The sequence below is a fragment of the Rhamphochromis sp. 'chilingali' genome, assembly GCF_963969265.1.
Source record: "Rhamphochromis sp. 'chilingali' genome assembly, chromosome: 1".
In the NCBI taxonomy this organism is placed as follows: Eukaryota; Metazoa; Chordata; class Actinopteri; order Cichliformes; family Cichlidae; genus Rhamphochromis; species Rhamphochromis sp. 'chilingali'.
In genome coordinates, this window is record NC_137929.1 from 50,792,882 (window position 1) to 50,803,918 (window position 11,037).

General features: G+C 40.1%; 1 protein-coding gene across 2 annotated transcripts; it reads left to right on the forward strand.

Moving 5' to 3' along the window:
- The first annotated feature begins 1,307 nt into the window (after positions 1-1,307).
- Positions 1,308-5,948, forward strand: LOC308395738 (uncharacterized protein). Of its 2 annotated transcripts, XM_080880727.1 has the most exons (6): positions 1,308-1,384; positions 3,260-3,464; positions 3,605-3,706; positions 4,651-4,734; positions 5,296-5,396; positions 5,585-5,948. In XM_080880727.1, the coding sequence occupies exons 3-6, from the start codon at positions 3,616-3,618 to the stop codon at positions 5,657-5,659; spliced, it is 351 nt and encodes a 116-aa protein (XP_080736853.1). In that variant the 5' UTR covers positions 1,308-1,384; positions 3,260-3,464; positions 3,605-3,615; the 3' UTR covers positions 5,660-5,948. The 2 variants fall into 2 exon arrangements, with proteins under 2 accessions (XP_080736853.1, XP_080736852.1); XM_080880726.1 differs by lacking the exon at positions 1,308-1,384 and having other exon boundaries at positions 3,462-3,706.
- Positions 5,949-11,037: the final 5,089 nt, after the last annotated feature.

Sequence of the window (11,037 nt, forward strand, 5' to 3'; positions counted from 1 at the left end):
AACTGAGTTGATAACTGCTCTGATTTTTGCAACATTATAGAGCGTGTTCCTTTTTCAAAATTCTCTTGTAGATAAAAATCATTTTCAGAGGTTCCCCTGCTATGTGTCCATAAGCAATTGCTTATCCGAGGGTCCAAAAAGGCCAAGAGGCAAATTAGAATAGTAAATACTGCCATCATCCACAATTTTAGTACTTAACAGAAGTGAACAGTACAGACCTCTGGGTGAAGCAAACCAGTTAGCTCCAGGAAAATGGCACCGGACCAGACCTAAGCCAGTTAACTCCAAAAGGATAGCGCTGGGCCAGGCCTAAGCCGGTTTACTCCTGGAGGACAGTGCAGGGGCAGATCTTAGCCAATTTGCTCCTGTGGGAAGATGCTGGATCGGGCCTAAGCCAATTAGCTCCTGAAGGACGGTGCAGGGCCAGGCCTAAGCCAGTTAGCTCATGGGAGATGGTACAAGGCCGGACCTAGGCCAGTTAGCTCCACAAGGATGGCACAGGGCCAGGCCTAAGCCAGTTAGCTCATGGGAGATGGTACAAGGCTGGTTCTTAGCCTGTTAGCTCCACAAGGATGGCACAGGGCCAGGCCTAAGCCTAAGCCAATTGACTCCTGGAGGACGGTGCAGGGCCAGACCCTAGCCAGTTAGCTCCTGGAAGATGGGATAGAGCCGGGTCTAGGCCAAATAACTCCAGGAGGACGGTACAGGGCCAGGCTAGGCTTGTTAGCTCCAGGAAGATGCATCCATCAACTTCCAAAGCATCTACCAACCACACGTTTTTCCAAACAATCCATGCAATATTAACTGTCTGGTTAAAAAATACGTTAAAAAAATTAGTTAAGAAATACGTTAAGAGATAGATTAAAAAATCTTTTAAAAACAACTAATTAGACGGACACGTAACAAACAAAGAGCATGCTGCCATCTTGAATTCAATATAATATAATATAGTACTTGTGCAACATTCATTTGGTTTAAGTAAAATTCATATAAATGTTTACATCATGAATATCAAGTGAAAAAAAATTTGATCTTTAGACACATTACTTACTTTATACTTAATACATTTTAGATGTATTGTTTGTTGAAGGTAAGAAGAAACTGCTGAAACCATATTGAGTTTGTCTTTGGTTTACACATGATCTGTACTGATCTGATGCAATATGTGATAAAGCTGAATCATCCCTGTGTCTGTAGTGCTCAGTGTTTATCTCATGAAGCAACCAATGAATGCGCAGCAATGAATATTAGAAACTGATTGGACTGGAGTGACTGGTTTTTCAGCGACACATTAATCCTGTTTCCTGCTCGGCTCCAGCGACTCCTTTCACTTTGACAGCGGCAGTTTGGATAATTGTGTCGGAGTCTGGGGTCTTTATCTGTGGTAAGTCTTTTTATTTATTTTTGTTTGTCTTGTTTTTGAGTCAGAGAACGAACAAACAAGAACCTTATAACAAAAAGCAGGTCAACTTCATAATAAATATCATAATCTAACTCCAACCCTGGTGACTCTGATTCAGTGATAGGACTAGATGTTACAATCTCTGATAATGCATAGCTTTAAATGGAGAAAATCTTAAGGGAGGACTGTTACAAGGAAAGGCAGCCCAGAAACTTTACCAGCGGGACACATCGTTGTGTGCCACGACTTCACAGGGTGTTTCGATCTTTTACCCAAGACCAGCCCATTTCTTTCCTTCCTTGGTTAGGTTTTGGTATTAGCCAATAAAATCTCAAATATACAGGACCAATTTAATAATGGAACATTGTATTTGATGCTTCTTTAGAAAGAAACAAGTGTAAACCAATTCTTTTGTATGCTATTGTTTAGTTGTGTATGAACTGAACAGTGTTCCTGGTGAGTATTTAAAGGATCACCACCAACTTTGCCAGAGTCTTTGCACTTTTCTTTAATATATTTAGCAAATAGAGACAACCACAGAGCTGACTGCAGCAGCATCTTTGTTTTTTCTTTCGAACTCAGGAGCCCAGCTGTCTGATATGGCTGAAGATGAAGCACGTTTGCTAAAATTATGAAACATAATTCCAGGATTAAACTGAGTAGTCACGTGCCTGTGTTGAACTGTGACAATCATCAGTGAGCTTTTCAGCTGTTTGGGGCAGGGTCAGTTTCCTCCCCTGACTTTGAAAAGATCCTGGTTTTTGACCCGGTTGACTTTTAAGCTGTAAGGTTTTATTTCTACACTGTTAATGAAAGCTAGAGAGCTTGTTCTGCTTTCAAAGGAAAATGTTGTAGCAGCTCAAGGGGTGAGAGAACTATCCCAAAGACTCACTGTTCACACAAATATAAATGTGCAGACTTACAGTATTATAACACTTATTCCGGTAACGTTGTTCATTTTTAATGTGACTGTAGCTGTTTTTCTGGTATGAGACTGCTCTGCCAGTTAATGAGCTCTGGTAAGCACTGGTTGAATTCCTTACAGCATGGTGTATCAGCTTTAATTAGTTGTGGAAATATGATAGTCAGACAGTACAATTTCAGGAATTTGACTCTAGTCAGTCACTCGAACCACAGAGCAACAACTGTTTAGTACACTATCATTAAGTACATTAAGTGGAATGTATTTATCCCTCCACTGATAAGAATCAAGTTCATCCAGCAGACTCTCACTCCTTCATTTATGTTCAGGACAGGACTATTAATCTGGCAAACCAGGCATTTACCTGATGGGTCAATATAATCTTTTCATAATTGAAATAATCATACAGGCTACAGTTGGCTTAAAGGGTGAGTGACAATCAGCCCTACAAGTACTGCCATCAACCCACTGGTTCATGTTTATTACTCCCCTGCTGTCCCCATGTTCTTGTGCACCTTGTTGGAAGAACTGGTTGGTATATATAGACACACAAAAGCAAAAACAGGATGGAGCTGAAAAAAATAAATAAATACAATTAAATGTTCAAGTTAACTGACGCTTAAGCAGCTGCACCATCAATATTAATTCGAACAACAGCACTGAAACATTCAGAGCATGTGTGCCACAGAAGAGCTGTGTGTGGTGTGCTGGGCAGGAAAAGGCAGCTGGAAGCCTGTAAAAACAAAACGTGCAGAGAAACACCGTAAACAAACATACACTGTTTCACAGCATCTGTGGGCGTGGGGTCTTTTTGTGTCAGAGCAAAAAAAAGGAAAGAAAAAAATTCATTTTTGGGAAACGGCTTAAATATAAATGGGATCAACACTGAAACAACTCCATTGGGACTGAACCTATTTTTTCTGTTATTGCTACAGAGTGGAGAAACTCACTGATCAACAGTACAGGATTTGCAGTCTGGAGATGTTGCTCAGAGGGACGAAGAAACGCATGAAGAAACGCACCACAAAGAAGCTCTGAACGTGAAATCCTTGAAGAGATTTTCTCTTATCTTTGTTTGCACTTGAAAGTTTTTCAAGAAGCAGCACTCTTTTCCAGTGGTCACTGAAATATTTCTTTGAGGTAAGATTTCTTTAATGTTGTTAAAGGAGCAGAAACATTGACATTTAGAATAAAACACATGATGTTATATTAGACTGCTGGGCTGCTTCCTGTGAGATGCAGAGAGTAACAGGAAGCTTGTTTTGCTTGTTGATTTTCAGAGTAATGAGTGATGGCTCTTCAGGAGATCAGTGTGATCTTTACACACAGACCCTCGGCCTTCTCTGCTGCTGTGCTGCTTCTAACACTCGTCCTCTGCAGAGGTGAGTATACAGATGTTTAGCAGAGTCACACTTTATACAAATGATTAAGCTCAGAATCTGAATCATGAAAAACTCAAAGAATATGAATTAAAAACAAAACACTGTGTAACAGACCCAGGACCCTGACACCTTTAGGATTGTAGGTCTGTGTAGTAACCTGTGGTTATTTTTAAATCTCATTCTTTTTGCCTGAAATTAGATTTTCAAAAAAACAAACAAACCATAAAACACACCAATGAAAATATGTTAAACATTTTTACAAATTACAATCAGGATGAGAAATGAGGCAAAAACAAAAAAGGAAAAGAAAAGCACAAACAGTAACAAGGATTAAAAACAGCATTAGACAAATATCGGAGTCAATGTTTAAGAAGAGTGAGCCAGTTTAAACAGATGGGTTATAAGTTCTGACTCAAACGAGGGAAGCGAGTCAGTATTCTTGATATCAGGAGGAAAATAATGCCAGAGCTGAGGAGCAGAGCAACTGAAAGCTCTGCTACCAAGTTAAGCAGAGTTTTACTGTCAACCCAACAATATACACTCAAGTATACAGTGGGATAAAATATTGTCCTCCTGCATCGAAGGTGCAAACTGTAAAAATAAAATGAAAGATTTAAATATATGACTATACAGAAATAAGAGGAACTAGGAATGAATACAACAGTATGGTACCTTAATAGAAATAGAATAAGAAATAGAAAGAATCAGGATGAGCTTAAATACCAACACTGAAGAGCTACAAACTGTTCCTCTGATCACAACACTTTTTTTTTTTAGTGTCTTCATGTTTTCATGTTTCAGTTTTGTAAATTTCCACGTGGTAAAACAAAACTATGTACAGAGCCAAGAGCAGCTTAATTCACTGATATAACATTACATCCGTTTTTAAGTTAATACAAAATATTATTAAAACATATATTATGTTTTGTTTTGTTTCATTTTAGAATCAAAGCCTGAGAAGACAGAAACAATTCAGCAACCTGGAAATGTTCAGACGCCGGATCAGAGTGAAGATACCAAAGAAGCAGGTAAAAATATATATAGAACAGAAACACAAAACCAGTTTTCTAGTCTTGGATTCCTTTTAGTCCAAGACTAAAAGGAATCCAAGACTATGCTCGTTCTATAGAAGTGAAACTGAGTCTGTGTAGTGTTGGCTTAATGAAAGGTAATGGTAGGTAGGAAATGAAATATCAGGCTAACAATACAAACAGTTTTCATCTTAGATCTACTTTGAAAATCTGGAAAACAAAGTAAAATCCTCCCATAAACCTGCAGCTCTTTCAGGTAAACATACTGAGGTTCTGCTTCAAAATGTCAAATATCAGTTTTATCCAGTTCTGGGTTTCGGGGGCTCGAGTCTTTCCTGGTTAACATTGGGCAAAAGGCCCGATGTAACCTGGAGGTCACCAGACTGTAAGTGGAGATAAATGAAATTCTCTGTGCATCAGAAACATGTAAATAAAGTCTGGTGCTCACCTCTCACAGTAACACTAGTTATTTAATGGTTAATTCCATTTCCTGTCTTTAAAATGTGCTCGTTTATATCATTAACACTAAATTGTGTTTGTACTGTTTTTGCACCTTAGGAATTTCTTTGTCAGGCTGGCTAGCAATCGTCGGGGCTGTATTCATCTGTATCTCTCTGATCTCATGGGGATTTATGCTTTATCAGAATTGCAAAGAACCCGTAAGTCTGTCAGAAAAACAGGATTTTCTTTTAAGTGTTGTAAATATAAAATAATGAAAACAAATTTTTATGGTTTGTGTCAGAATATCATTTGCTCTGTCACAGTTTAAAGCAGCTTAAAGTTTCTTAAACTTGTCGTGTTCAGTATAACTCAGTGAATCTTTGAATTGTCTTTCATTTTTAAACAGACCGCCTCAAGCAAAACCAGGAAGTTAATGAGGAAGAAGCTCTCAGCAGGTGAAACTTCTAGCTCAGACTCATGACGACAACAACAGCTGGAAGTTGCAGATCTCAGACTGTGAATCGAAACTCTTTATAACACATCATGGCAATAAACCAGATTTGAAGTCTTCAGTTTGATGATGTTCAGTAAGTTGGCGTCGAGAACAAACAGAGGGGGAAAACACCCAACATAAAAAAGAGAGAAAAGATTTGAATTCAGGGCTTCTGTCCAATATTGATATCCTTCAACTCATTTGAAATATAAATATCATGAGCTGTTAAAAAACCCAGAATGATTTGAATTAAAGTTAAAGGCAAGTAGAAAACAATATTAACGGGATGGGGCTTCATGTTTTGTTTAATAAAGTCTTGTTATCATTTTCATTCACAGTAAAATGGTTTCTGTACTTTTGTTTTCACGCGTCTGCTAAAAAAGCCCCCAAAAGTACACACACACACACAAACACACACACACACATATAGGCCTTATATAGAACAGCTGGCAACTCAGTGGCAGGGGAACAATATGAGAACAGCACCACCAAGGCTGAAGACGGAGCAATACATGAAGAGCATATAGTAGAAGGACACAACCCATAACGGCAGTGCTCAGTGGCTAGTTGATCTGACTGCAGACCACAGCGACCTCCCTGAACAGGGTCCAGTAACCATCATAATGGCAGACATCCAAGAAAGGATCTCCAGTATGAAGAGTTGGACAGCACCAGTCCCCGACATGGTTCATGCCTACTGACTGAAGATCCTGACTGCACTCCATGAGCATCTGGCAGCACAAATGAACCAGCTCCTAGTTAAAGAAAGACACATAGAATGGTTAACCGAAGGCCGGACAGTCCTGATCCGGGGTCCTGGGGGTCCCGGGGTCCTTGAGGATCCAACTACCATCCAACTACCGACCAATAACCTGCCTCAGCACCACGTGGAAGCTCCTGTCAGGCATCATATTGGCTAAGATGAACAGACATATGGGTCAATACATGAGTGGGGCACAGAAAGGGATTGGCAAGAATACCAGTGCAAAACACCAGCAAGACCAGACTGACCAACCTGTGCTCTGCCTGGACTACAAGAAGGCCAATGACCCACGCATGGATCCTGGAATGGACCTGTACAAGATTAACAGGAGCCTTCATCAGGAACTCAATGGGGATGTGGCGTACAACACTAGTAGCCAACTTCAAATCCATAGCACAAGTCACCATCAAGTGCGGAATCTACCAAGCAGATGCTCTGTCCCCACTGCTGTTCTGCATAGGCCTGAATCCCCTCAGTGAGATCAGTGATAAGACTGGCTACGGAAACCGACTATGGAATGGAGCAGTTGTCAGCCATGTTATTGCTCCCCCAAGGGTGATGGAGAATGACTGAGCTAAGATCCTGTGGGACTTCCAGATACAGACGGACAAAATAGTGGTCGCTAACCAACCAGACATAGTGGTGGTAGACAAACAGAAAAAGACGGCCGTAGTGATTGATGTAGCGGTTCTGAATGACAGCAACATCAGGAAGAAGGAACATGAGAAGCTCGAGAAATACCAAGGGCTCAGAAGAGCTCGAGAAGCTGTTTTAATAAGAAGATGTCGAAAAGACGCTCCTCTGGTAGAGGACCCGAATTTGAAGGATGCCTGCAGGGGCGAGCGTGGAATTTAGTTCAACTTTCAGTGAGGAAAAGCGTGAGGCAAATTTAAACTAATTATTGTACTGTTGCCTTTTTATAAAGACCTCTTACTGTACAATATAAAGCTCCTTGAGGCCACTGCTGTTGTGATTTGGTGCTACATAAATAAATTGAATTGAATTGAATTGAATTGAATTAATGTCTGTGGAAAGCTCTGCCCGGTGTTTAAAGCTGGAACTACTCCTGCACCAGCACTTATGTCATCCTGTCTATCTACACTCACATTTATGAACTTTCAGAGGTCAGAATCACTGCTGGTCACAACTGATGATCCAAAACTGAGCTACAGGTTGGTTTATATTGCTTGTTGTGCACTACAGTGTTACAGTGTTGCTGCCTGTCATGCATTTGTTTTATTCACTATTTTAAGACTGTGCATTTTTTAATATACCTGTATGTTTGCTTTTTATCTTCGAATTAATATGTGTTTGGTTTCCATGCTTAGTGTGTGTGTTTTTTTTTCTTTCTTTCTTTAACACAGTGAACAAAAAAAAGTCAGTTCTTCAACGTCATAAACAAAAGCATGAAGTGTTGCATCACATTACAGCTGACTCTGTGCATCAAATGCATCCAAAAGTTTGAAATTACTTTTAAAGCAGCAAAAACATTTTTTAAAAAGACCTGGCTCAATGAAATAAATATTAGTTTTCAGATTTTTCTCACCTCTGGTTAAACATGAAGCTCTCGTGTTCTGGAGACTTTGCTTTGGTTCATTATTGCGGCTCAAGGATCACAGCTAACAAACTCTGATATCATAATGGAAACTTTTTTTCTTTATTCTCATTTTTATTGTTTGTAGGAAATCACACTTAATTATTGACATATTAGTTTTGTTGCTCTAATTTACTACATTTACTGTTGTGACATATTACAATGCACATTACATTCAGGCTAAATTTACATCACATGGGCTTAACTGTGAACACATTTTTGATTATTGCTTTTTAGTCCATGGGAATTATGACCACTTGCTCCCAAATTCTCATCCGGGCTAAATATGCATAAGCAAAGTCATGAAACATGTCTGTGTGTAAAGGCAGCACAATTTGAAACACATATAAACACATATAAAATACATTTTACCGTTTTTTTACCATTTGATACAGTGCTTTCAGTTCGGTACGCATATGTATCAAATAATACCAAATTTTTAATTTGTTTTATCAACTTTTCTTCTGACGATGCTGTCTGTGTCAAGAGCTCAGTGTATCTGCATTCGACTACTCCGCATAGGCTGCACTGTCGAGCGCAGATCCACTTACCCTGGCTGATTGGGACCCACACCCATTTTCACACCTTGGCTCAGGCGATTAGAGGATCATCAGGGGGTCCTTTTGTCCCTCTGTGTGGGGATACTCCCACTAGGTTTAAATCTGGGACTCCCCACCATTTGACCTTAGAACTGAAGAAGCTTCTTGGATGAGAGGCGAAACGTCTTCAAGCAACTTAAAGAAGTCCAGACGCTTTTCTTTGAAAGCTCCTTTGACTACGATGACCTGGATGACTCAGAACCTACACAGACATGTCCACTGAGTGCAGCGCAAGCTAGTGAGACAGAAGCTAAGCTCATTGGTTTTCATGTGAAGTATGACCCTGATGGACAAAAGTAAAACAGTATGTCGGATGTGCCATGCAGTGCTCAATTACATTGGTGGGAACTAGTGTGTTAGCGCAGTTAGCTTGTTAATGTGTTGACGTCATCCAGCCCCACGCACGGGGCGATCCGCGGTAACTCGTTAATGGAGATTTGCCGCGTTATGGCATTAAAGTCATTTTAACGAGATTAACGCTGACAGCACTAGTGGGAACACAATAAATATGACTGCACATTTACGCCGACATCATCCTAGTGCAAAGACAAGTGGAAGCAGACAAAAACAACAAGCATGCCACTAACTTTACCCGAGTCATTTAGACAGCCGTTAGCACATGATTCTCCTTATGGGGACCTGCTATGTTTAATATGCTGCTGAGAATATAGCCCAGAAGAAGCGTATAGTATAGCTTTTATTTTGGAAAGAGCCATTTCTCTGTAATAAACTCTCTTTTCCAAAGATGAGTGATTTCTCGATAAGATAGATTTTTTATTTTGTTGTTTCAGCAACATTAAATTTAAAAACTATTTTTGAGTTAAAATATATATTTATACATGTCACTCTGCAGTGACATGTGACGAGTGCTACGCTGTGGGCTCTTGCTGAATGAAGCTAGGACAGCCACTGATGTTTCTTCATTAGTGACAGTTTTCTTGCGTACACATTTTGAGAAATCCAACACTGAACCAGTTTCACGAAAATTAGCAAGCAGTTTGCTAACTGTAGCATGGGAGATGGGTGGTCTCGTATGGTGTCTTGCGTTGAAATCTGCTGCAATGACCCGGTTACTGCGTTCACCAGATATCAACACAATTTCGATCCACTCTTCACGTGTTAACCTCTTCGACATGTCAATGGCTGTGAACAAAGAGAAACTTGCAAATAACTCATGAAAGAATAAGGTTATGTTGAAACCAAGCACGCCATTGTTTTTCTTGTAACATTAACAATAAGTTTGATGTGTCACATGGCCCTCTTCCTATTGAAAAAACAAAAGTTGTATCCAAGATGGCCGACTTCTAAATGTCCACCATGGTCACCACCCATCTTGAGGAGTTTGCCCCCTCACATATACTAATGTGCCACAAACAGGACTTTAATATCACCAACCATTCCCATGTTATTACGGTATATCCATATAAATGGCCCACCCTGTAGTTTACTGTGTATGAGATCAATGAGAAGCAGGTTAACTGCTTACATGAATTAACTGTGAACTTTTGCTGCAATAGGAGGTGAATGACGTGAGGAGCTGTGTATGAATCTACACTGACACTGCCAAAAACAACGGTGCATTGAATGTGTCATTGTGTTTCTTAAATTTGTAAGGTCTTAGTTCAATCTATAGGATCAAGACATTCTTTTGTCTCTGACCACCTCTCCCGCCACTCTGTGCTGGGGGAGGTTTTATTGCAGATACATCCTACCTGAAAGATCTGTTTCTTCTGTTGTAAGCTTCCTGCTTTTATGACCCTTTTGGTCAGCAGGAGGTCACACACACACACACACACACACACACACACACACACACACACACACACACACACACACACACACACACACACTTTCTTGCACATGCATACATGTGCTTACACATACACACACATAGTGCCTTTTATGGTGGGAGGTGTTTGTGTTGTATTCTGTATTGTAACTATCATGTCAATAAATAGCTGCAAGGGAAGCTGCTCTTTGAAGGATTTTGGGCTGGAGACAGGAGCGTGAGCTCCAAGAGCTGGTTCTTGACCAAAAACTTCCCTCGCTAGCGGGTTGAAGATGTTCTGTTATGTCTTGTTTCATTCGTGATGAATAAGTCTCTAAACTAGCGGGGCTTCTGGAAACACAGACCCAACACAGACCGTGATCTGATCACAAAGACCTCTGATGTTTGTTGTTTGAGGTCAGAAACTCTGCAAATGACCTGGAGCTACAGGCTGGTTCACCTGCAGACTTCAGAGGCTGAACGCACAGAGCTCCAGCTGTGCTGTGTCCTTTCTGTGCAGAATTCATTTGATTTTAAGAAAAATTCATATCAATTTCTGTTAATAAATATCTTTGTTTCGTGCATTACAGTAATGCACATGGTAAACAAAGTCATGCAAAAACGTCACCGATATAGAGGCAG

What these genes read in the sequence shown, in the direction of transcription:
- LOC308395738 (XM_080880727.1), top strand. Translation starts at nt 3,616, where the DNA reads ATGGCTCTTCAGGAGATCAGTGTGATCTTTACACACAGACCCTCGGCC. An exon ending in AACACTCGTCCTCTGCAGAG is followed by an intron (nt 3,707 to 4,650) that starts GTGAGTATACAG and finishes GTTTCATTTTAG; the next exon opens with AATCAAAGCCTGAGAAGACA. An exon ending in ATCAGAATTGCAAAGAACCC is followed by an intron (nt 5,397 to 5,584) that starts GTAAGTCTGTCA and finishes ATTTTTAAACAG; the next exon opens with ACCGCCTCAAGCAAAACCAG.